The sequence below is a fragment of the Neomonachus schauinslandi genome, chromosome 8 (assembly GCF_002201575.2).
Source record: "Neomonachus schauinslandi chromosome 8, ASM220157v2, whole genome shotgun sequence".
In the NCBI taxonomy this organism is placed as follows: domain Eukaryota; kingdom Metazoa; phylum Chordata; class Mammalia; order Carnivora; family Phocidae; genus Neomonachus; species Neomonachus schauinslandi.
In genome coordinates, this window is record NC_058410.1 from 50,433,321 (window position 1) to 50,460,260 (window position 26,940).

The 26,940-nt window shown below is 38.4% G+C and overlaps 1 protein-coding gene across 1 annotated transcript in view; it reads left to right on the top strand.

The window, feature by feature from the left end:
- The first annotated feature begins 967 nt into the window (after positions 1–967).
- The window catches only part of CDK19 (cyclin dependent kinase 19), a 170,241-nt gene continuing 144,268 nt past the window's right edge, over positions 968–26,940 (top strand). Inside the window, 1 exon segment of the mRNA XM_021693283.1 lies at positions 968–1,160. Coding sequence (XP_021548958.1) covers positions 1,033–1,160 — 128 coding nt within the window. The 5' untranslated portion in view covers positions 968–1,032.

The following is a 26,940-nucleotide window of genomic DNA, read 5'->3' on the forward strand; positions in this document are numbered from 1 at the left end:
GAGGAAAAGGATGATTGGCAGCTAGGGCTCAGAAGTTCTCCTCAGACCTAAGCTAGGACTAGGAAACTGCTGATGGTTCAGCTTTTGAAATACGGTTTTCGCATTGTAAAGAAAAAAGATTAACCTATCAGAAACAACCGAGCCCACCCAATTACCAATCAAGAGCGGGAAAGGAGCCAAAGCCTGGGGATACCCACGCACCAACGAGGACGTCATTCTCTAGTCTCAGCCAATGAACGGTTGGACGGGGGAGGGGGCGGGGTAACAGGCAGACCAATTGCCACAAAAAACAATCTGCAGTACAACTGCCTTAACCACAGCGCTCGCCTCTCAAACCGCTGGAGCAAACTCCTGAGCAAACCACTTGTCAAATACTTTCCACTCTCTTTCTCGCCCGGGAGCAGTTATAGTGGAGTACCTTCCTCACACCAGAACAAGCCTTCTTTCCACCAGCTCCCACAGACTCTCAGAAAGAATACAGCAACTTTGAGCTTTCTACCTTCACAGGAACTAGCAGTCCGGCAGTACCTGAGGGGGAGGGGCGGCCCCAGTGCGCAGGCGTGCACGCCTCGTGGGGGCGGGGCTGTGGCGGCCCAAAGCAACCTGGGTGCTGTATTTCTTTTGCTGGCAAAACTCAGGCACTCCTGTAGACTTCAGAACTGTATTTCCCAGGATCCTCCGCGACTTCGGGGTGGGCGGGATGGTTCGTTAATGAGCTCGAGGAAGCCGCGGAGCTGCCCACCAGGTTCCAAAACAAGGAAATGAAGGGGGGAGGCGGGACTGGGGCTGCCTGCGGGAGCCGCCGCCGCCGCCGCCGCGGAGGAGGAGGAGGAGGTGGTGGTGGTGGAGGAGGTGGCTGCCGCGGCCGCCGAGGAGTCCCTTGCTGAAGGCGGACCGCGGGGCGGCGGGCGGCGCGCGCGCGCCCGAGAGGCGGCTGTTGGAGAAGTGGAGCGGCGGTCGCGGGGGGAGGAGGAGGAGGGACTGAGCGGCGGCGGCCCCCGCGTCCCGGTGCCTCTATGGGGAAAGCAGACAATGGATTATGATTTCAAGGCGAAGCTGGCGGCGGAGCGGGAGCGGGTGGAGGATTTGTTTGAGTACGAAGGGTGCAAAGTGGGACGCGGCACCTACGGGCACGTCTACAAGGCGAGGCGGAAAGATGGGTAAGAGCAGGGGCGGGGGGAGTAGGCTCGCTTGGGTCTTCGCCCAGCCCGCGACCGCGCGGGATGGGTGGGTCGGCGCCGGGTCGGGCCGTTCCCGAGTGGCGAGGCGGAGGTGGTCGCGGGGCCGTGTCCCAGCGCGGACTGAGGGACGCGGGTGCTGTCCGCCTCCCGCGCGGCCCCGTCGCGCCCCTCGAACTCCCGCGGCGCAGCCCAGTTGGGGGGCGTCGGTCCCGTCCCACAGGGCGCTTTCCGCGTGCATGGAGCTGGCGGCGGGACTCGAGTTGGGACCTCGGTTGGAGGTGGAGTGTGTGGGGTCTGGTCTCTTGGGGAGACGCGGAGGGATGGGAGAGCTTTGCCGAGGAGTTGCCGCTCCGGCCCTGGGCTGGTGACGGTCGTTGTGGAACTTCCAATCGGCTGAGCGCCTCCCGGGGGCGGCGGTTTGAAACCTAGCCGAGGAGCCGGTCGCGCGGCCGAGTGCTGGGGTCCTAGCCAGCCTCACGGGTCTGACCCGCCGGGCACCTCTGCCCTTGGCGCCAGCCAGCCCATTGGTTCCTCAGCGCAGCCCCCCCATCCCAGTTTATACCTGGCGATTCCTGGATCCCTCCTCATTCGCCCCCGATTGCGCTTTTTCACATTCTGAATTCCGCACCTTACCTCGAATGTAGGACCTCTTGGGAAACTAACCGCGTTTTACCCGCAGAACTTCAGAGTTCGCCTAGTTCTCTGGTAACTCATTTCCCCCAACCTGGGATATTCTGATGTCCTGCACTCCGTCCCCTGGCTAAATGCGTGCTGGGCTTTATCGAGCACCTAGATTATCCAGAACGGAATTGAAGTGACAGAGATCTGGGCCTCAATCTCTGTTTTCCTGGGAGTTGAGGGAGAACCGTAGTAACCTCTTTAGGAAGCCTTTATTGATTGTTCTCTTAGGAGAAGGCGAGCTGGATAAAGTATTGAGAACACCTGTCTTTCGTCCTGTAGGACAGGTGGAACAGCTGCAGCTCCCTGCCTGTGAAGGGTAGGTGTAAACCAATCGCCTCTTCACCGCCTATCCTGGCAGAAATTCTCCTCCCCCAGAGTTAGGAGCCCAGGAACGTCTATCATCTACCTGTCCCGCTTAGATTTCAAAGACTTAGATTTCAAAAACTATATGAAAGAGAGTCTTTAGGGTCGTAACGGAACATTTCTGAATAAAGTGAGTATCAGCCAAAATGACATTAGTAAGATTTGAAGTGTTGCCTATCGTTCTGCGCACTCTGTTGTAATTGATATAATTGATTTACGAGCTCTAGGACGAAAGTAGTTGGAGTGTGTGTGCTAATTTCGTACAGAGAACGAGAAAGCACAACTTTACAGATTGTTTTATCATAAAGTATCATGGAGATCACCAGGTACTATACACGTGTCTAAGGATTGTTACTGGAAGTAATTTTTGTCTTATAACTGAACAGGCCCCATGGTATTCAGTTGTAAACTTTTCTCCTAATTCTTTCAGTTAATTGCCAGGTGTCCTTGAATTAATATCTTGGAATGTGAGGTACTATAACTTGTATTTTGTTTTTGGAATATTTACTTGTTTTACTGGTGTCCCTGTAGTAATCTTATCAGATATACTCGGGGAGAGGACATCTAGTTTTCCTATTTGGACATTGGCATTACAAAACAAATTACACGTGGTGTTTTTCATACTCCTCATGCTAACTTTATAATATACTTGATCTGGAATTTCTAAAATGTATTTTCATTTTTGTTAAAATAGCTTCCTTTTAGTAGGCAACTTTTGAGAAAAATTGAAAATTCTGCTTTTGAATTGTATTTCGATAGCATGGGCTATAACAAAAAACAGATAATTCCTGCTTCTAATTGTTCTTTTCGAATATTTTCCCCTCTAATAAAGTTCTTGATTCGACTACACTTTCTTCTTGAGTGAAGTTTGTTTGATTAGAATTAATAAAGTTTCTTTAATAGAATAAGATCAGTTTGTGTATTTTCAAAATATACTTTTTAAAGAAACTTGTAGGATCTGAAAGCATTAGTTGATATCACTGTATTACTTGTAAGAAAAATCATTATAAAGGTAGGTTTTCTTGGACCAAGGGTCTAGTTGAGATTTGAGGCTTTACAGTAAACACATCTCTTGTGGGTTGGTAGGATTAGTTTTATGTTCATTGATACCAGAAATTTGAAAGAATAGAAAGTTTTCAGTGATGGTTCTAAACTGTGATGCAGATTTGCAACGTAAAGGATTTTACACTCTGATCATGGTCCATTACAGTTTAGCTCTTTACAGAATTTATTTTGGTTAATTCAGAAAAAATGTGTAATGCTATTTTAGGGAGCAAGAAAAAAGTCACATGGGTTCATTAAAGAGAAATTATTCTGATGTATATAACATAGTATGTAACCAAAAAATCATTCAGGTCTTTTGGAGAAACACTGGAAGAAGTAATGTAACACAAAACATCACTGGAAAAGCCTCTGCTTGTAGTTTAATACTAGTTTAAAAAACCTTAGAATATTTTCATTGAAATACGACTTTAACTTAGACTATGTTAATTATACTACATAACTTTATAACAGTGGAAATGAAAGATTACATTTGGGTTTTTCACTTTTAATAAAAATGTTACTTTTTCTTTTTGTTTTGAAGGAAGAGAATTTTTTGACCCAACCATCCTTTTTAAATAAACTGAGGCTTAAAAGTTATTCTTGAGAAACAAGTTCAGAATATTTCTAGATTTTTTAGTATGAGCAAGAATTTGTAATAGTTTTTCTTTTGATAGTAACAAGTCACATATAACGGTTTATGGTTACAAATCTCAAGACCATATTTCTTAAATTTGAAAAACTTTGTTTTGATTGATAAAGGAATATTGTTAAAAAGTTCTTTTGTCAATAAGAGGTTCAAACAAACTTGGTTCCATAGGATAGTGTTATGTCTGAAAACTGTTGTACCCAACAATACTACTATTCAACTTTGCAGACATTCATTTAGTCTTTGAACCACTCTAATCGAAGAATGCTCCTTTTTGGAGATGTCTGAAAGATACTTGTTAATTGAAAGTGAAATGGCTAACTGACAACAGTTTCAGTTTTGCCTTAGGGTTTCAGATGAGTAGGTGACTATGTATCTTAATGTATAAAGTTACAGATGAGCAATTGGTGTCTGCATGTCTACTAATATAGGTCACGAAATCCTTCACAAATAAATGTAGTTAGGTACATGTGGATACATATAGGTAAATAATAATAGGCATGGTCGTAACAGCCTGGTTTTGATAGATTTTTCATATTTGGTTTGTAGTTAAAATAGATTATATTTGCGTTCTTTTTTTTGAGATCTACGAAGATTAAAGATGATGTATCAGTAGGATCATAGCATTTTATTTTATTTTTTATAACTTTTTTTTTAGATTATTTATTTATTTATTTGAGAGAGAGAATGAGAGAGAGAGAGAGCGAGCACATGAGAGGGGGGAGGGTCAGAGGGAGAAGCAGACTCCCTGCCGAGCAGGGAGCCCGATGCGGGACTCGATCCCGGGACTCCAGGATCATGACCTGAGCCGAAGGCAGTCACTCAACCAACTGAGCCACCCAGGCGCCCGGATCATAGCATTTTAGAAAGCTATTAAGAATTTTAAGATTATTTAGTCTCATTTCTTTACAAATGAGAAAACCAGAGCTGTTAGAGGTTGTCATGACCATAGTCTCACAGCAAAGACAAGCCTCACAGCAAATTGCAAGACAGTAATCCAGATCTCGTGACTGAGTTACTGCATTTTTCTTTTTAAAGATTTTATTTATTTTATTTTTGAGAGAGAGAGAATAAGAGAGAGCACATGAGGGGGGGGAGGGTCAGAGGAAGAAGCAGACTCCCTGCCGAGCAGGGAGCCTGATGCGGGACTCGATCCAGGGACTCCAGGATCATGACCTGAGCCGAAAGCAGTCGCTTAACCAACTGAGCCACCCAGGCGCCCAGTTACTGCATTTTCTAATGTGTTTTCCTTCTTTAATACCATAGGAAGCAAAACAAAAAAGGTCATGTTGCTTCCAGTTTATTGTATAAACTTTTTCCATGTAAAGGATACATCTATACCAACAAATACAGAAAAGGGAAAATATCACATGGACATTTAAAAAAAAGTAGAAGTGCAGGCCTGTAGTTCTCTTTATCTGGTTTCTCTGCATTCTCACTGTCTTACTTTTGTCCACCATCTTTGATTTGTGCAGTAGCTTAATTGGTCTCTGCTGTTAGGTTAGTCTTTCCTCATGATAGTCCAAGATCCAAGTTGCCTGGGGTCATTTTTCTAATAAAATCACTCATGTCACATCTTGGAAAACTGTGCAGTCTCTCTGGCTCATACAATCACATCCAATCTTAATTCCTTACTTTGGCATGTAAAGCCATTTGCATTTGGATCCTGAAGTCTTTCGTCTTTACAGCCTTTATGCTTGCCACCAATTCCCTCCTTTTTTCCAGAGTGTTCAAGCCATGCTTCTGTAGCATTGAACTCATATTTTCTAGGACTTGGTAAGTCCTTTTCATTTCTATTTTTTTTTTTCTGTAGTCAAAGTAGAATGGTGTTGCTCTGCTACTCCCTGCCTTGTCTCCTCACTCCCCAAAACTTGGCAAACTCCTGCTCATCCTTAATACCCAATTCAAATAGCTTTGCTTCCAGAAGCCTTCTCTTATTCACCAAGTATATTCATTAGCTGTGATTCTGTCCTTCTTTGTTCTTAGGTGTGTAATATCACTATAAGTAATAACCCGCAGGGCTTGATCTCACGACTCTGAGATCATGACCTGAGCCGAAATCTCAAGAGTTGGAAGCTTAGCTAATTGAGCCACCCCAGGTGCCCGTTCTGTGCTTTTACTAGCAATTTTATAGAGATGCTTAGAAAATGTTAGCATTCAAGCATACTTTAGGAAATTTATTGATATTTTGGGTTTATGTTAATAAATTTAGTATCTTTAACACTTAGTAAATTAAATGGTCATTGGTTTATGTTTAATTGGTTCTTCATTTATGCAGTGCAAGCTTTCAGAACTTTATTTTTGAAGCCTAAGGGAAATAAATGCTCTTTTCAATGAAATTTGATTGTTTAGAGCAATGGCCGACAAACTTTTTTCCACGAAGAGGCATATACTAAATATTTTGGGCTTTGTGAGCCATACCATATATGTTGTAATTACTTGAATCTGCTATTGTAGTGCGAAAGTATCCACAAATAATATATAAATGAATATAAATTAGAGTGGCTGTGTTCCAATAGAACTTTATTTACAAAAACAGGTGGTGAACTGGCTTTGGTCTGTAGGCTGTAGTTTGCCCTGCTTAGTTTACCAACCCTTAGTCTAGCGCAGTGATGCCCAATAGAACTTCACGCAGTGATGAAAATGCATCTGTGCTCTACAGTATAGTAGCCACTAGCCACATGTGGCTCAAGGAATGTGACGACTGTGACTGAGAAACTGGCTAGTTGCTGTGATACTGGACTGGGAAGGTTTAGTTTTTGAAATGAGTGGCTTAGCAACACATAATTTTCAAATCCATGAAGTGACTTTTTTTTTTTTTTTTAAATCTCTACACCCAACATGGGGCTCAAATTCACTACCCCAAGATCAAGAGTTGCATGCTCCACCGACTGAGCCAGCCAGGTGCCCCTGAGGTGACCATTTAATAAAAATGCGTATATGAGGGTGTGGACAAATGAAATAGGAAAGCTCATGTCTTTCAAGTTATAGGAGGGATTTTGAGGCTGAAACATTTTGATGATGCAAACTGATAACTTGGAACTGAAAAACTGTCAATTTGTGAATGCAGTCAAGATCACCTTTTCAAAAAAATATTTTGTTAAAAAAAAGCATGTGTTCAGTAAGTAGTAAGTGCTTGTACATAAAAAGATATACAATGTAATATATAAGCCTTCCCTTTCCCCACCCCTTTCCCTTTCCGTAGGCAGCCGTTCTTGGTTTTCCATTTTAGAGAGATTTTCTTGGGGTGTGTGTGTTTAATAAATAGTTTACATTTCTCTATTTTTAAACAAATATAATTTGAAGATCATTACATAACTGATATGCAGAGATGCCTAGTTCTTCTGAATAGTTTTACTGTATTCCATTGTATTGACTTACATAATTTACTTAACCATCCCTCTTGATGGATATTTAGGCTGTTTCCAGTCTTTTGCTAGTACTAATACTACAGTGAATAAATATCCTAGTAGGTACAGTTTTTGTGCATATTACTGTAGCTAATTAAAATTTCTGTAAGCTATTTACCTTTGGAAGTCTGGCTTGAAATGATTTGCTAACATGGTGATATATGAGATATAAATCTCTGAAGACTGGAGACAAGGAGGCTGAGGATAAGGAAAAGAAATGTTTAAGGCTTTAAGAATAATATATAAAAATGAGTTTTAAATCACTAGTTTGCTATAGGAAATACAGGTTACTATTTTAGCAGCATGGGAAAGGCATGTCTCTGAGTTTTATGTAGGAAAAAGTAGACCTATGGAAAGGTTTTTTTTTTTTTTGATGTAATGGATGTCAATATTGATGAATTAAGGATTTTTACTTTTGTGTATTGTATGTTTGGACTGAATATGCTGGATAAAAAATTAATACGTGATGTTAAACTGTGTGCTTGTTTTGCAAAATGCTCACATAGCATAGTGAAGTTTAGACATCAGTATAGAAGACTTGAAGGCAATATATTACAATTTTAAATCTTCTTGGTGGTAAATGATGAGAGTAAGGCTATTTGGTTAATTTTTTTGTTTTTTTTTTGTTTTTTTTTAAAGATCAGCCTGTTCATTATCTTGTGATGTTGGTATTGTATAATGTTAGTCCTGCCTTTGGATCCCAAAACAAAGGGACAAGATATTTTTTCCCCAGAGAGCATTTTAATGTTTTGAATTATTAACATGACTGTTTCTTTAAAAACAGGTAGTTTTTAAGGTCTAGAACCACGAAGAAGTAGCCAACAAAGCTATTTGAAGATTTTGTCCATTTATAAATAGCTGATAGTTCAACACTTCCTGTAATAGGCCTTTTGAGCTCACATTGTGCAGGATAAAAGAGAGTCTCAAGAGAGGAGACAGGATGTAATTCAGGATACAAGTGTGCAGCAGTAGTTTTTTATTGAGGGTTTGAATTCTTATCCAAAAGTAAGTGATGGATCAAAGAGAAGTAAAAACCTGTGAAGTCCTCAAATAATTGGTATCCTTATAAAATATCTTTAATTTCTAATATAATGAGTCTTTCTAAAGGAGAAACACACCCTCCTTATAGAGGCTTTAAACCTGTTGTGTGTTTTCTTTTCTTTTTTTAAGATTTTTTATTCATTTATATGAGAGGCAGAGAGAGAACTGGAGCAGGGCAGAGGGAGAGGGATAAGCAGACTCCCAGCTGAGCAGAAAGCCCGACTCGGGGCTCAGTCCCACGACTCTGGGATCATGACCTGAGCTGAAGGCAGATGCTTAACTGACTGAGCCATCCAGGTGCCCCTGTTGTGTGTTTTCTATCTAAAAATATTATTTCAGTGAGATTTTGTGGTTGATGATCTCAGTTACCAAGGAAAACGTGATTAGGAGATGGATTTAATTTTGTTTTGTACTGTGACCACAGACCAAAACCATGTCATGGCAAACTGTTTTGTAGATACTTATTTTTGGACAGAAAGGTGAATCCAAGGCTGCTGGAAAAATAAGGTAAAACTTTTGCCTTACAGGTGGTTAGTTTGCCTTACAGGTTAGTTGCATATTTCTGTAGGGAAGTTATAATTTTCTTTATGATTGTTAAATAAGCTCACCTATGAAAGTACCAAGTGGTCTGAGGCACAAAGTATGTTGCTTTTTACAAAAGTTAATTTCCTTTTTCTCTTTCCCTTTTTGCGGTGTAATTATTATAATTGCATTTTAAGAGTGACTTAAACACCGAGTGAATCCTATTGCTTTGTTAGGTGCAAATTTTAAAAAAAAGTGACCTTCCTTTTTTCTGAAAAATTATATGTAATTTGAACTTGTATAACTTAGAAAACCAGAGTTCTGTTAACTAATTTCTCAGCAGTTTTTGATGTTTATAATACATTCGTGTCAAAGTGGAAATATTTTTATTTTTATGCTATTAAAATTTATTAAATAATAGTTGTACATGATTAAAACAAACTCCAACAGTACAACTTATATAAAATGAAAAGTAAAAGCTTTCCTTCTTATTGCCCACTCTCAAGCTTCCCTCATTTCTCAGAGGTAACCAATGTTAACTATTTCTGTTTTAAGTTTTGCTGGTGCTTACCACTATAACTTTAATAAGCATATAATTCTGTTTCTTTTTAAAAAATATTTATTTATTTATGTGAGAGCGAGAGAGAGTGTGAGTGCACATGAGTGGAGCAGGGGGAGGGACAAAGGGAGAGGGAGAGGGACAAGCAGACTTCTGGCTGAGCTTGATCCCAGGAACCTGAGATCATGACCTGAGCTGAAGGTCTGGTGCTTAACCAACTGATCCAGCCAGACACCACCATAATTCTGTTTCTTGATTTATCAACTTTAAATGTTTTTTGTTTTTCCATTAGAAAAGCCGAACAATTGTGTGAAATCTCACTAATTCCTGTTTTCCCCTTTCCCATCTCAACGTTCAAATTTATTACCTTTGTTATTTTAAATTTTTTATGGTGAATACTTTTATGACTTAAATCATAAATTTCTTTTTCTTGATTTGTTAGTTTAGATATTACTTGTGGTCTTTCTGATATGAGTATTAAGGAAAGTAATATATTTGTCTTACTCTTTTTCTCCATCTGCCAATAAAGTATAATTTTTATAGCATCCTGCTTTTTGTCTATGAGTTGATTTTAAAAAGGGAACACTGAAAACCATTTAACAGCCTTAAAATATTGTGATTATGAAATTATTTATTGTGGGATGAATTAGTATATTAAGACCCATGGAGAAGGAAAAGTAATCTTGTGCATTAAGTAATTGCTCCTTAAAAGTCTTCCAGGTATTAAGGCCTAATGGGTCTTTTTAAGATATTTTGCCCTTTCTTCAAATATTTTGGATCTTACTTAGCTAATAGCATTTCTTTATATCTCATGTGTGATTTTTCTTGGATTCCTCATTTTGGTTCAGTTGAGGACATCTTTTTGAGTAGCTTTTTCATATAGGATGTGTACATATTCTGAGTTCTTGTGTGTCTGATAATGTGTTTTATATTCATACTTGGTTAATAGTTTGGCTGAATAGATAATTCTATATTAAGAATAACTTTTGTCTCAGAACCCAAAACTGTTGCTTTATTTCTTCTGGGATTTCTTGTTGCTCATGGGAGTTTCTTTATTGGAAACTTGCTTTTTCCCCTCTGGAATCTCAGGATTTTTCTCTTTATCTAGGCATTCTAAAATTTCACCAAAGCCTGTCTAGAAAACGTAGGTTTTTTTTTTTTTTTTTTTTTTAATTTATGTGGTTTTGTTCCCATGTCTTTAACAAAGTATTTTTTTTAAAATAGATAACCTATGCATATAATTTGAGGTAAAAAGTGATATTTAGTCTAGTTGCATTCCTTCTGCCTTGTTCCCTACACCTTCACTCCCCTTTTCCAATCTTGCCAGTTTCATATGACTATTATAGTAGCCTTTTTCTTTTGTCTTTGGTTTAGGGCAATTTTTATTTCTTGTTATTTATTTGATTATTTTTTCTTCTCCCTCTGTTGCCTTTCTTGTTCTCTTCTTCAAATATGCTTATTAACAAATGTTGACCTTTTAGGCTCTATCTTTCATGTTTCTTAAATTCATTTTCAAAAATTGCAACTCTTTTTTCTCTCTACATTCTGAAAGATTTCCTTTATTTAATCTTCTAGATTACCAATTTGGTCTTTGGTGGAGGTCGCTATTCTTTTATTACAGGATGAGTCTGAGTGCCTGAGTTTAAGAGGACATTGGTTTAATAAAGTAAATAAATTCCTTATTAATATTTAACTTGTTTCTAATGTTTCTTAAGTAATTTTTTTGTATGTACTGTGTGCTGTTTTTAGCTTTTCCTTCTTAATATTTTTCTTATAATCTGAGTGCTAGACCAAGATAATGGAAACATTTCTCTGTTTTGTTTTTTTTTTAAAGATTTTATTTATTTATTAGAGACACAGCGAGAGAGGGAACACAAGCAGGGGGGAGTGGGAGAGGGAGAAGCAGACTTTCTGCTGAGCAGGGAGCCCGATGTGGGGTTCGATCCCAGGACCCTGGGATCATGACCTGAGCCAAAGGCAGACGCTTAACTGACTGAGCCACCCAGGCGCCGCTTCTCTGTTTTTTTTAATGCCTTTTTTTTTTAAAGATTTTATTTATATTTGAAATAGAGTGAGAGAGAGAGCATGAGCAGGGAGACAGAGGAAGAGGGAGAAGCAGGCTCCCCACTGAGCAGGGAGCCCTTTGTAGGGTCGATCCCAGGACCCTGGGACCACAACCTGAACCAAAGGCAGACGCTTAACCGTCAGCCACCCAGGCCCCCCTTAAATGCCTTTTTTTTTTTTTTTAAAGATTTTATTTATTTATTTATTAGAGAGAGAGAGCACCCAAGCAAGGCAAGTGGCAAGAGGAAGAGGGAGAAGCAGGCTTCCCACTGAGCAGGGAGCCCTATGTGGGGCTCCATCCCAGGACCCTGGAATCATGACCTGATCTGAAGGCAACCACTTAACCAACTGAGCCACCCATGTGCCCTTCTGTTTTCACATATATAGAAATTATATTGGTTTTACTGTCACTTTAATATAATAGTAAGTTCTCAACAACATCCATTTATTCACATATTCATCAACCTATCTCTATCCAAATCTCCATCCATTCATCCTCCATCTGCCTATCTTCTATCTATCTGACTATTATCTCTTTTCATCTGTCTTCATTTTTCTGGTATCCATTCACTTATCACTTGTTTACTATTTATCATTTGATTCCTTTCCTTGAGCCAAGTATTGTGCCATACGTAATGAGTATACAAGGATAGTCCCAGACTGCAAAAACCCAGACTGGAGGTAAAACAACAAATTGCTAATTGTGATGGTCTACAGGAAGAAAAATAGGGTTGAGAGGAAGACTTTTGGAAAAAAGTGTATACTCTTGCATTATTTGAAAAATATCTACATATTTATTTTACTGTATTTATATTACCTATTTAAAAATGATAAAACATTAAACTGTAGAGTATATATAACTTAAGGGAAAAAGACAAAATGCCTTTATTTTTAATTTTTTAAATATTTATTTATTCTTTTTAAGTATGCTCCATGTGGGGTTTGAACTCATGACCCTGAGATCAAGAATTGCTTGCTTACTGACTGAGCCAGCCTGGTGCCCTTATTTTTTATTAAAAACATTTATTTATTTATTTTTAAAGTAAACTCTATACCCCATGAGGGCTCGAACTCATGACCCCAAGGTCAAGAGTTGCACGCTCTACCGACTGTGCCAACCAGGCGTAAAAAAGGCAGATATCTTTAAAAAACAAAATAGCTTCTATTATCTTATAAAAATCAATGTGTTAACAAAAAGACCAATATGTATTTATTAAAGAAAAGTTAAGAATTATAGAAACATGAAAAAGAAAACATAAATCACTTAAAATAAGACCACTCAGAGATAAGCCTTGATAATATTTTGGTATATTCTCCTGGTGTTTTTTTTTCCCCCAGTTCTATTGAGACAGTATTTACATACAGTACTGAATAAGTTTGAGGTGTATTGCGTAGGGGCAACTGGCTGCCTCAGTTGGAAGAGAGGTCAAATTTTTTTTTCTTTTTACTAACATATAATGTATTATTTGTTTCAGGGGTACAGGTCTGTGATTCATCAGTCTTACACAATTCACTCACCATAGCACATACCCTCCCCAGTGTCTATCACCCAGCCACCCCGTCCCTCCCACCCCTCACCACTCCGACAACCCTCAGTCTGTTTCCTGAGATTAAGAGTCTCTTATGGTTTGTCTCCCTCTCTGGTTTCGTCTTGTTTCATTTTCCCTCCCTTCCCCTATGATCCTCTGCCTTGTTTCTCAAATTCCACATATCAATGAGATCATATGATAATTGTCTTTCTCTGATTGACTTATTTTGCTTAGCATAATACCCTCTAGTTCCATCGAGAGGGCAACTTTTGATCTTGGGGTCATGAATTTGAGCCCCCATTGGGTATAGAGATTACTTAAATAAATAAAACATAAAAAAATAAGGTGTATAGCATAATGGTTTGATTTATATTTTTGTGAAATGATTTACCACAATAGGTTTAATTGATTCTCTCATAAAGATAGAATAAAAATCTTGATTGGTAAACATAAAGTTCATCATTTTAAAATTATACAATACAGTGATTTTTTTTTTAAAGATTTTATTTATTTATTTGACACATAGAGATAGTGAGAGAGAGAGCACAAGCAGGGGGAGCCTACAGGCAGAGGGAGAGAGAGAAGCAGGCTCCACTGAGCAAGGAGCCCGATGCTGGGCTCTATCCCAGCACCCCAGGATCATGACCTGTGCTGAAGGCAGAAGCTTAACCAACTGAGCCACCCAGGCACTCCAAATTCAGTGAGTTTTAGGACATTTGTAGCATTGTGCAACCACTACCATTACTTAGTTCCTTACTAAAGAACTTAAGATAGTTCTAGAACATTTTTGTTATAGCAAAAGGAAATCCATACCTGTTAAGCAATCACTCTGATTTCCCCTCCCCTGGATCCTGGCAACCACTAACTGCTTTCTGCTATGGATTTGCCTATTGTGGATATTTCATGTAAATGGAATCATATACTATGTGGCTTTTTGTGGCTGGCTTCTTTCACTTAGCATAGTATTTTCTTTTTTTGTTTTTAAGATTTATTTATTTATTATTAGAGAGAGAAAGAGAGTGGGCATACTCAGGGGGAGGGGCAGAGGGAGAGAATCTCCAGCAGACTCCCTGCTGAGCGGAGTCAGCCATAGGACACAGGGCTCGAGCCCACAACCCTGAGATCATGACCTGAGCTGAAATCAAGAGTTGGACGCTTAAGTGACTGAGCCATCCAAGTACCCCTAGCATATTTTCAAGGTTCGTCCATATGTGATGAATATCAGTACTTCAGTACACTTTATGGCTGAATAATATTCTATTGTATGGATGTACCACATTTTGTTTATCCATTCATCCACTCAGAAATTTAGGTTGTTTCCACTTTTTGCTATCGTGAGTAATGCTCTTATGAAAATTTGTGGACAAGTTTTGTTTTAACATGTTTTCAGTTCTCTTGGAGTGTAATTGCTGGGTCATATGGTAATTCTATATTTAACTTTTTGAGGAATTGACAAATGTTTTCTGAAGTAGCTGTGCCATTTTATATTCCCATCTACAGTATGTAAGGGTTCTGATTTCTTTACATCCTCACCGACACTTGCTATTTTCTGTTTTTGTTTGTTTGTTTTATTATAGCCATTCTAGTGGGTGTAAAGTGGTTATCTCATTCTGGGTTTCTCTCTCCCCACTACCAGTTTTATTGAGATATAATTGACATATAACATTGTATTAAGTTGTACAGCATAATGATTTGATATATGTATATGTTGTGAAATGATTATCATAATTAGTATCCACTACTTCATAGTTACAGATTTTTTTCATGTGGTGAGAACTTTTAAGATTGACTCTTTTAGCGGCTGTCAAATATACAGTACAGTATTGTTAACTGTAGTCATCATGCTGTACATTACATCCCTACAACTTATTTATCTTATAACTGAAAATTTGTACCTTTGACTACTTTTAACTCTTCTCTCTTCCTCCCCACTCCCATAACCACCAATATGTTCTTGTTTCTATTTTAGTTTTTAAAGATTCCACATATAAGTGAGATGATAAAATATTTGCCTTTCTCTGACTTATTTTACTTGGTATGATACCCTCAAGGTCCATTCATATTGTCACAAATAGAAGGAGTCTTTCCTTTTTTATGGTTGAATAATATTCCATTGTACTTATATACCACATTTTCTTTATCCATTTATCTACCAATGGACACTTACATTGTTTCAATGTCTTAGCTATTGTAAATAATGCTGCAATATTTAGTAATTCATTTTTGAGATAGTGATTCATTTCCTTTGGCTATATACCAATAAGTGGAATTGCTGGATCATATAGTTGTTCTATTTTTACCTTTTTGAGAAACCTCCATACCAGAATTATTAGGTATCTATTTTGATCTAGAGGTGTCATGAACAAGTTAGTAAGATACCAAGATTGTTTAAGTTTGGGATCCTCTTACTTAAGATGTGAAGAATGTTTATCCGTATTATTAAATTTCTTTTGAAAACTTGATTTATAATGGATGTCTATATTCTTCTATCATGTGGATTTGTAATGCTTTAGTTAACCCTTTCTAATTATTGAACATTTAAGTTCTTTCCAGTATTTTGATAATACAAATAACACTAGTAGATGTTTTTGTATGTGAATTTTGGTCCATATATTTGATTCTTTCTTACAGTAGTTTTATAAAGAAATTTACTGTGTCAAAGTATATTAATTGTTTTAAGGCTCTTAATATATATTTCCTAATTGCTTTCCATATGTAGTTTCATTCACCACCACAGACAGTATATATGTGCCCGTCTTATCTCATCTTCAGTAGCCTTAAATGTTCTTTTTTTTTTTAATCATTTTATTTTTTTCATCATGATAAGTGTACTCTTTAATCTCCATCCTCTATTTCCCCCATCCTCCCACCTACCTCCCCTCTGGTAACCATCAGTTGTTCTCTGCAGTTAAGAATCTATTTCAGTAAGTGATGGGAATTAAGAAGGTGATGAGCACTGGAATTATTGAATCACTACATTGTACACCTGAAACTAATATAACACTGTATGTTAACTAACTGGAATTAAAATAAAAACTTCAAAAAAGTCTGTTTCTTGGTTTGTCTCTCTTTCTTTTTTCTTTGCTTGTTGTTTTGTTTCTTAAATTCCACATATGAGTAAGTTCATATGGTATTCATCTTTCTCTGACCAGATTATTTTGCTTAGCATTGTACTCTCTAGCTCTATCCACATTGCTGCAAATGGCAAGAGTTCATTCTTTTTTATGGCTGAATAATACTACATTGTGTGTGTGTGTGTGTATGCCACATCTTTATCCATTTATCTTTTTTTTTTTAAGATTTATTTATTTATTTGACAGAGAGAGAGAGACACAGCGAGAGAGGGAACACAAGCAGGGGGAGTGGGAGAGGGAGAAGCAGGGTTCCCGTGGAGCAGGGAGCCCGATGTGGGGCTTGATCCCAGGACCCTGGGATCATGACCTGAGCCAAAGGCAGACGCTTAACCGACTGAGCCACCCAGGCGCCCCTATCCATTTATCTATTGATGGACACGAGTTGTTTCTATTGTTTGGCTATTGTAAATAATGCTGCAATGAACATAGGGTTGCATGTATCCCTTTGAATTCGTGTTTTTATAATTTTGGGGATAAATACACAGTAGTGTGATCACTGGATTGTAGGGTGATTCTATTTTTAATTTTTTGAGGAACCTCCATATTGTTTTACATAGTAGCTGCACCAGTTTGCATTCCCCCCAACAATGCATGAAGGTTCCTTTTTCTCCACATCCTTACCAACACTTGACTTGTGTTTTTGTTCTTAGTCATTCTGCCAGGTGTGAGGTGTTATCTCATTGTAGTTTTAATTTCCATTTCCCTGATGATAAGTGATATTGAAAATCTTTTTGTGTGTCTGTTGGCCATCTCTATGTCTTTGTAGAAATGTCTATTCATGTCTTCTGCCCGTTTCTTAATTGGATTATTTGGTTTTTGGGTATTGAGTTATGTCAGTTCTTGATATACTTTGGATACTAACCCTTTTTTGGATATGTCTTTTGCAGATATCTTCTTCCGTTCTTGTCTTTTAGTTTTGTTGATTGGTTCCTTTGCTGTGTAGAAAATTTTTATTTTGATATAGTACCAATAGTTTATTTTTGCTTTTATTTTCCTTGCCTTAGGAGACAGAGCTAGAAGAATGTTGCTATGGCTAATCAAAGAAATTACTACCTGTGTTCTCTTCAAGGATTTTTATGGCTTCAGGTCTCACATTTAGGTCTTTAATCCATTTTGAGTTTATTTTTGTGTATGGTGAAGAATGGTTGTTTCATTCTTTTGCATGTTTCTTTTCCCAACACCATTTGTTGAAGAGACTATCTTTTTCCATTATACAATTCCTCCTTTGTTGAAGATTAATTGATTATTCTTATTTTTGTAGCTCCTTCAAGTGAAGGTTATGTTGTTTATTTGATTTTTCTTGCTTTTTGAAGTAGGTATGTATTGCTGTAAACTACCCTCTTAGAACCACTTGTTGTATCCCAAAGATTTTAGACTGTTGTGTTTTTATTTTTATTTGTTTCCTTATCATTTTTTATTTCTTCTTTGATTTCTTGGTTGACCCATTCATTGTTTAGTAGCATGTTACTTAACTTCCATGTTATTAGTGTTTTTTTCCAAATTTTTTCTTGTGATTGATTTCTAGTTTCATAGCATTGTGGTCAGGAAAGATGCATGCTATGACTTTGATTTTTAAAAATTTGGTGAGACTTGTTTTGCAGCCTAATACGTGATCTATTCTGGAGAATGTTGCATGTGCACTTAAAAAGAATGTGTATTCTGCTGTTTTAGGATGGAATGTTCTGAGTATGTCTGTTAAGTCCATCTGGTGCAGTGTGTCATTCAAAACCACTGTTTCCTTGTGCTTGCTTTGGCAGCACATGTACAAAGCCACTGTTTCCTTGTTGATTTTCTGTTTTGGATGATCTTTTCATCGCTGTAAGTGGGGTGTTAATGTCCCCTGCTATTATTGTATTATTATGGATTATTTCCTTTATGTTTGTTATTAACTGTTTTATGTATTTGGTTGCTCCCATGTTGGGTGCATAAATATTTACAATTGTTATATCCTCTTGTTGTATTGTCCCCTTTAGTATTATGTGTCCTTTGTCTCTTGTTACAATCTTCATTTTAAAGTCTATTTTGTCCAGTATTAATGTTGCTATTCCGGCCTTCTTTTGAAATCTACTTGCATGATAAATGTTTCCCCATCCCCTTACTTTCAATCTGCAGGTGTCTTTCAGTCTGAAATGAGTCTCTTGTAGGCAGCATATAGCTAGGTCTTGCTTTTTTATCCATTCCCTCACCCTGTGTCTTTCAATTGGAGTGTTTAGTCCATTTACAAAGTAATTATTGATAGATATGTGTTGCCACTTTGTTACTGTTTTGTGGTTGTTTCTATAGATTTTCTCTGGTTCTTTCTTCTCTTGCTCTCTTTCATAGTTTATTGGCTTTCCTTAGTGATAGACTTGAATTCCTCTCTCTTTATTCTTTGCATGTCTATTACTGGTTTTTGATTTGTGGTTACCATTAGGTTTGTATATAACATCTTCTGCATTTAGCAGTCTATATTAAGCTGATGTTTGCTTAAATTTAAACCCATTCTGTACTCCTTCCCCCATCATGTTTTAGGTATATGGTGCTGTATCTTATACACTTTTTTTTGTTGTTTTTTAAGTAAACTCTGTGCCCAGCGTGGGGCTTGAACAAATGATCCCAAGATCAAGAGTCATATGCTCTACTGACTGAGCCAGCCAGGTGACCCTTATGTCCTTTTATTTTATGAATCCTTCCACTAATTTTTACAGAAATATTGATTTTTACTGCTTTTGTGTTTTTTACTTTTCATACTCTCACTTATGGGCATTCCTTTCCATTCAAAGAGTCCCCTTTAATATTTCTTGTAGTGATAGTTTAGTGGTCATAAACTCCTTTAGTTTTTGTTTATTTGAGAAGCTCTTTATCTTTCCTTCTATTCTGAATGATAGCCTTGGTGGATAGAGTATGTTTGGCTGCAGATTTTCCCCTTTCAGCACTTTGAATATATCATGCCATTCTCTTCTGGCCTGCAAAGTTTCTGCTGAAAAATCTGCTGATTGCTTTATGTGGTCTCCCTTTTATGTAACTGTCTTCTCTTGCTGGTTTTTTTTTTTTTAAGATGTATTTATTTATCTATTTTTTTATAAAGATTTTATTCATTTATTTGACAGAGAGAGGCACAGCGAGAGAGAGAGCACAAGCAGGGGGAGTGGGAGAGGGAGAAGCAGGCTTCCCGCAGAGCAGGAAGCCCGATGTAGGGCTCGATCCCAGGACCCTGGGATCATGACCTGAGCCGAAGGCAGACGCTTAACGACTGAGCCACCCAGGCGCCCCCTCTTGCTGGTTTTTTAAAAAAGGTTTATTTACTTATTTATTTATTTATTTATGAGAGAAAACGAGAGAGAGCAGGGGGGTGGGGAGAGGCAGGGAGAGTCCCAAGCAGATGAACACAGAGCCTGATGCTGGCCTCGATCTCATGACCCAAGACCACAACCGGAGCCAAAAGCAAGAGTCGGATGCTCAGGTGACTGTGCCACCCACGCACCCCTTTCTCTTGCTGCTTTAAAAAATTTTGTCTATTGCTACTTTTTGCCATTTTAAGTACTATATGTCTTGGTGTCGACTTCCTTGGGTTGAATTTTTGGGTGATCTCTGTGCCTCCTGCATCTGGATATCTGTTTCCTTCCCCCAATTAGGGAAGTTTTGAGCTATTATTTCTTCAAATAAATTTTCTGCCCCCTTTTCTGTCTCTTCTTCTGAGATCCCAATAATGTAAATGTTTATGCCTGATGGAGTACTCAGTTCCTTATGACTACCCTTGATTTGCATAATTTTCTCTCCTGTCCTTTGTCCAGCTTGGTTACATTCCATTACTCTGTTCATCTAGCCTGCTATATTCCATCAAGTGTATTTTTATTTTTATTTTTTAAGATTTTATTTATTTATTTGACAGAGAGAGAGCAGGGGAAGTGGCAGGTAGAGGGAGAGGGAGAAGCAGGCTTCCTGCTGAGCAGGGAGCCCGATGTGGGGCTCGATCCCAGGACCCCAGGATCATGACCTGAGCTGAAGGCAGTCGCTTAACCAACTGAGCTACCCAGGCGCCCCTGAAGTGTATTTTTAATTTCATATATTGTGTTTTTTATCTGTGGTTGGTTCTTTTTTTATCTCTGTAAAAGGATCTCCCTGATGTCCTCCACTCCACACACACAGGTATCTCTGTGATTGTTACTTTAAATTCTCTATCAGGCATATTACTTCTATCTGTTTCACTTTGGTCTCTTGTTGTGGTTTGGTTCTGTTGCTTCATTTGGGAAATATTTTTCTGTCTCCTCATTTTGTCTGACTTTATCTGTTTCTGTGTGTTAGGAAAGTTAGCTACTTTTCTTGCTCTTAATGATAATAGTCTTATGAAGAAGAGGTCCTATAGTGCCCTGCAGTGCAGTGTCCCCTATTCCCCAGGGCCTGGTGCTTCAGGGAGGGTCTCCTATATGTGTTGCATGTGCTTTGCTGTTGAGTCTTGGACTCTTTTCCCTTCAGTTCAGTTGTCTGCAGAGGCTCTCTTTGCCTATTGTGGGCAGTGTTTGATCCCCAGCATGGGTGGGGTGTGTTTTAACAAGATGTGTGGTAGTGTGCTGGTGAAAGGATACCTGCTGCCACCAGAACTGAGGTCCTACAACAGGTGGTCAGGAGAGGTGGTGTTGGCAGAATTGCTGGTTTTCTGGGGGAGGGGCCCGCAGCACCATTTGTAAGGGGAGCATGCCTGGGAAGGGTGGATCTGCTAAAGTGCAGGGGGCTAGGGCTTGGTGTAAGCAAGTTAAGTAGTGAGTGTCTGCACTGTGCTGGTTCCACAGGTGGCTGTTTATACTGTGGGGTGGGGGAGGGAAATGGCACCTGCCAGCTCCTTTTTTCCTGGAGGAGACTCCCTGTGATCCCTGTCTCTCTAGGCATGCTCTGAGATGAGCAAATCACTGTCCCTCCTGTCTGCCCCTGGCAGTTTTCAAATTGCTGGTTTTATACTGTATCTGCATGGTTTGTTTGTCTGCTGTCTCTTTATGGGTGGGGACTCTGCTTCCTAACATCATCCAGGCTCTGGCTCTGTGAGAGTGGAGCCCACAGGTTTTAAAATTCCAGTCTTTAAGTTCTACTGTTGTAAGAACTAATGAAATTCAGCTCCTCTCGCTTTCAAAGGCAAATACGGAGATTTGTCCTCATTAGTGTGAAAGTCTGTTTTTCGCCCTCCTCCATGCCACCACCGCCCTCCTCCATGCCACCACCGCCCTCCCCACCAAGGATGACCAAGGTCTGTTTTGCTCCTGGACTGTGTCTTGGCCCTTCCTATGTTCTTTGATGTGTCCTCTTCCCTAACTTTAGTTGTGGAGTTTGTTCTGTCAGTTTTTCAGTTGTTTTCAGTGTTATTTAGTTGTATCTGTGGGACCAGGGGAGCTTAGGGTCCCCCTACTCTACCATCTTCCCACCCAACTCAAATACTTTTCATGCTTTGAATGTTCATTATCACAATTTGATAGGTGCAATCATTTCTGTCTTAGCCTGATAGGAATTAGAGCTATTTTCTCTATACTTCTCCTAAAGCTCAGATAAAGGTCTGGCCAGCTTTACAATTTACATCTCTCTTTAGCTTCTTAGGTATTGTAATTCATCTCCTTCTATCTGTGTCACCGGTGTTTACCCAATTTATAGTTAATATTTTTGGCTTATGAAAAAGAAGAATTTTTTTACCTTGGAAAACTATGTATTTATGTAACTTAGCATCCACATTTTCCCTACTTGTGTGTTGAAGAAAATTACATGTTGTGTTTTACATATAGAAATGGTCAAAAGCATTTAAAAAAAATTTCAAACTGCTGGAAAGAGGAACAGATCTAGCTGTCCTTTAAATTCTGGAAAGAACACATGCTAAGGTATGTTTTTGTGTCAGTTGTAGCTTCATGTGACAGAAAAACCAATTGATAATGGACTTAAACAAGTAAGGGGTTTATATTCTTCTCGTATCAAAAAGTCCAGAGTTGGAGAGTGCTGTGCTGGTGCAGCTAGCCAAAAATATTTCCAGAGATCCACCTCCTTCCCTCAGTTTTGTGGTTTTTGTACACATGGTCAAATGATTGTTATACCTCCAAGTATTGATTCCAGGTTCTAGGCAGGAAGCAGGAGAAGAGGCAAAGGCTGAAAGACAAAAGGGGCTCTGCCAACCAAGTGGTAAGCAAGTGCCTTCTCTGGTGTAGAGGAAGGCAGAGGAAAAGCAGGCTGTGAATGGCTTTTGGGAAACTAGTTAATAATAATCTGTGACACATTGTGGAACAGAGTTCACTTTGAGGTGTTGAAGGAGAAAGGAACCTTTGAATTAATTTTAAACTGTTAAAAAACAAAATTCAACCAAATACATTTTAAAGATCTTATTGGCTCTATTTAACAACTCATGAATCGGGCTGCATCCAATCCAGCAGGTAGAAAGGAGCTCTGAGGAGCTGTACAAAATGAAAGACTTTTATAGGCCAAATGGAGAGGGAACAAGAAAGTTCTAGTAGACAAAAAAGCGGATTGGTTTTGGCAAGGTTACTTTCCTTTAGAGCATGGCAGGAATCTGTCAGGCAGATTATCTCTAACTAATGCTGATTAGGAGATTCTTGATTGGTTCAAGTTTCCATTTCTGGGAGAGCCTAAACTAATTAAATAGAGCTAGGTTGGGTGATACGCAGCTTAGCATAAGTGATTCCATTTTGGGCCTGTTGTCTTGTTTTTAACAAAGCTTAGCTATCACTCAAGTGCTTAATGATAAATTCAATTTGTGAACTGTTACTGTTTTCCACACTGTATAAAGATTTTCCATAATTAACCACAACAAATTTTGTAGACCCTCAAGTCCATATAAAGGTTTAAAATTTAGATGGATGAAGATGGGCTTTTAAGTAGAGCCATATGATGTTATGGGAACCCTTATCTTTTTATACATATGGTAGGTACACCAGAGAGAATTTTGGGACCTAAAAGAGAACAGAATTTAGTCATATTAAATTTTACATGTGATCTTTGCTCTAGGCCAACTAACTAAGCTTCTTTGTTTAGTTTATTGGGGTTGTAAATTCGGTACTTTTATCAGAAAAACATTTTCCATTACAAAGGCATTTGAATGCACAAAATACTTTTGGGTCCAAATGATTTAAATAAAGCTTATTCCTTCTTAAAGAACTACTTGAATGTCATTTCTCCCTGAGGGGTTTTTGCTTCTGATTCTCAATAAATATACATATAAATGAAAAGCACAACTGTGGTATCAGGAAAACTTGGAACTGGAACCCCTCAAATCTGAGCTAGTACTCTCTAACTTCGGGATTTTGGTAATAACTCTGAACCTTAATTTCCCCACCTGTTAAAATTTGTATGATGATAAAATATTGTCTCATGTGGTTGCTGTGAGGAGTAATTAAACCATAATGTAGGGGCGCCTGGGTGGCTCAGTCGTTAAGCGTCTGCCTTCGGCTCGGGTCATGATCCCAGGGTCCTGGGATGGAGCCCCTCATTGGGCTCCCTGCTCTGTGGGAGGCCTGCTCTTCCCTCTCCCCACTTGCCCTGCTTGTGTCCCCTCTCTCGCTGTGTCTCCCTCTGTCAAATAAATAAATAAATAAATCTTAAAAAAAACCCCACAAACCATAATGTATAAAACTCCCCAGCAAAGTATTGGTTTATTTATTCTCCAAATATATTAAGGGGGTTTCCATGGTAAATTTCCCTAAAGATTAAATTAGCAAATAAAAAAGTGTAGGTACTGAGTAAAAATTATAGTCACTTTAGTTTTGGAAATAAGGATTAATCTTCTTAGGGTCAGTAGGAAGCTAGAATTTTTTGCCCATTTACATGAATTGTTATAAAATGAATGTTACAGGAATTGTTATAAATGAATTGTTATAAAAAACTTTATTGTATTAGGAAAGAAAAATCTGTTCCGTAACGGGCTATTTTACTTTAAGCCTTCAAAATAAAACAGATGAAAGAGGAGAACCTTATTTTTTATTAAATTAAAATTTTTTATTTTTCATTTTTATTTTTTAAAAGATTTAATTTATTTGAGAGAGAGAGCGAGCACTAGCAGGAGGAGGAGCGGAGGGAGAGGGACAAGCAGACTCCATGCTGAGCATGGAGCCCCACATGGGGCTTCATCCCACAACCCTGAGATCATGACCTGAACCAAAATCAAGAGTTTGACACTCAACTGACTGAGCCACCCAAGTGCCCCAGATTAAAAATTTTTATTATAAATAGAATATGTTTAAGAAAAGAAAGTAAAGATAAGCACACACACAAATTGTAACTATGAGATTATAGATGTGTTAACTAACTTTACCATGGCAGTCATTTCCCAATACATACATAAATCATCACATTGTATACTTGAAACTTATACAGTGTTATATGTCAGTTATATCTAAAAGCTGGAAACAAATTAAGGTAAGCAAAGAAAAGTAAAATAATTCATAGAGGAACACTATGAATGGTATGGTATACATTTTTCTATATGTTTTCAAGAATCTGATTGTATTCTACATGATTTTTGATAACCTGAATTTTCCATTAAAAAAATATATATTTTTTGTTTGTTTATTTTTTTGACAGAGAGAGACATAGCGAGAGCAGGAACACAAGCAGGGGGAATGGGAGAGAGCCCGATGTGGGACTCGATCCCAGGACCCTGGGATCATGACCTGAGCCGAAGGCAGACGCTTAACGACTGAGCCACCTAGGCGCCCCTCCATTAAAAATATTTAATGGATATTTTTCTACTTCATTTAATGTTCTTTTCCAGCAGTGTTTTTTTTTTTAAGTTAAAAAAATTTATTTTGAAGATTTTATTTATTTATTTGAATGAGAGAGAGAGAACAAGCAGGGCGAGCAGCAGAGGGAGAGGGAGAAGCAGACTCCCTACTCAGCAGGGCTCAATCCCAGGACCCTGGGACCATGACCTGAGCTGAAGGCAGACGCTTAATGACTGAGCCACCCAGGTACCCCAGCAATGGTTTTCTTTTAAAGAAAATCTGTACCATTTACATATACAACTCTTCCATCAATAATATCATTAATTAAATGCAGTTATTCTTGAGGGTATGGGTAAAAAAAGTCTGCTTTCTGATCTTCCTTCCCCAGAAAATCACTGTCTTTATTTTTAGGGACCATAGTCCACTGTATGGAGGTACTGTTACTTGTTTACCAAGTTACTTGATTGATTGATGGTTATGTTGTTTGTAACTTTTTATTGTTATAAAAAGCACTGTGATCAACAGATATTTAGTAAAAATTTTGGTTTTCTGAGAGGGGAATTTTCTAAAGTGAAAAATTAAAGTGAAAAGGAGAGAATACATAAATCAAAATGGTGCTTAACTATTTGATTTTAAAATGGAGACCACCATTAGGAAACATCAAAGTGAACTGATGTTTCCTAGTATTACTATATTGATCTGAATAAAGTAGGGATTTTAAGGATTTATATAATTTAATTAAAAACTTAAAATATTTCTTCCTGGGGTGCCTGGGTGACTCAGTTGGTAGAGCAACTGACTCTTGGTTTTGGTTTGGGTAATGATTTCTGGATTGGGGGATCAAGTCCTGCATCGGTTCCACAGTCAGCATGGAGTTTGCTTGGTATTCTCTCTCTCCTTCTCCCTCAACCCCTCCCCCTGCTCGCTCGTGCTCTCTCTCTCTAAATAAATAAAATCTTAAAAAAATTTTTTTTCTGGATGTACTTATAGGTAGAAATAAAAACAACATAAGTGTTTATAGAACTTCATGGAATCCTATATCTTGTTCAAATCACTTGCCTTAGAACAAGTCCAGAAATATTAATGCCTCCCTTAAGATCACATGGTATATTTCAGTATCTGGTATATTTCTGTCATTTTCTGATTCCTACCCAACATTCTTACCTATAAGAAGTCTAATACAAAGGTAATGAGAATGGTTTGGAGCTATGGATCATTCATAATCTTTAATGAAGAGACTGGATGAAGGCAAATTAATTATCATTTGTTGGGATGCACTTTTCTCTAAACTTTCTAAGATACTGATTGACTGATAAGTACTGCCATTTTCTTTTTTTAAAGATTTTATTTATTTATTTGACAGATAGAGAGCACAAGTAGGCAGAGTGGCAGGCAGAAGGAGAGGGAGAAGCAGGCTCTCTGCTAAGCGGGGAGCTGGACGTGGGGCTCGATCCCAGGACCCCAGGATCATGACCTGAGCCGAAGACAGCTGCTTAACTGACTGAGCCACCCAGGTGCCCCAAGTACTGCCATTTTCATCAGTGAAATATTTATTTAGGTCCACCTTGGCAGAGGCTTTTTTTTTTTTTTTTTTGACAATTCAGTGGTTTTAGTATGTTCACAGAGTTGTGTAATCATTACCCCTATCTAAGTTTAGAACATTTCATCATTCCAAAAGAAACCCTGTACCCATTAGCAGTCACTCTATTTCCCCATTCTCCTAGTTCCTGGTAACACTATTCTACTTTCTGTCTCTATGGATTTGTCTATTCTGGACATTTCATAAAAATGAAATCCTACTATATGTGGTTTGTGTCTGGCTCTTGCACTTAGCATAGTATTTTCAAAGTTCATCCATGTTGTACAATGTGTGAATATAGTTGACCCTTGAACAATGCTGGGGTTAGGTACACCAACCCTCATATAACTTTTGATTCCTTCAAGGCTTAACCACAAATAGCCTACTGTTGACCAGTAGCCGTACTGATAACATAAACAGTTGATTAGCACATATTTTATGTTTTATATACAGTATTCTTTATTTTTTTAAGATTTTATTTATTTGTCAGAGAGTGAGCACAC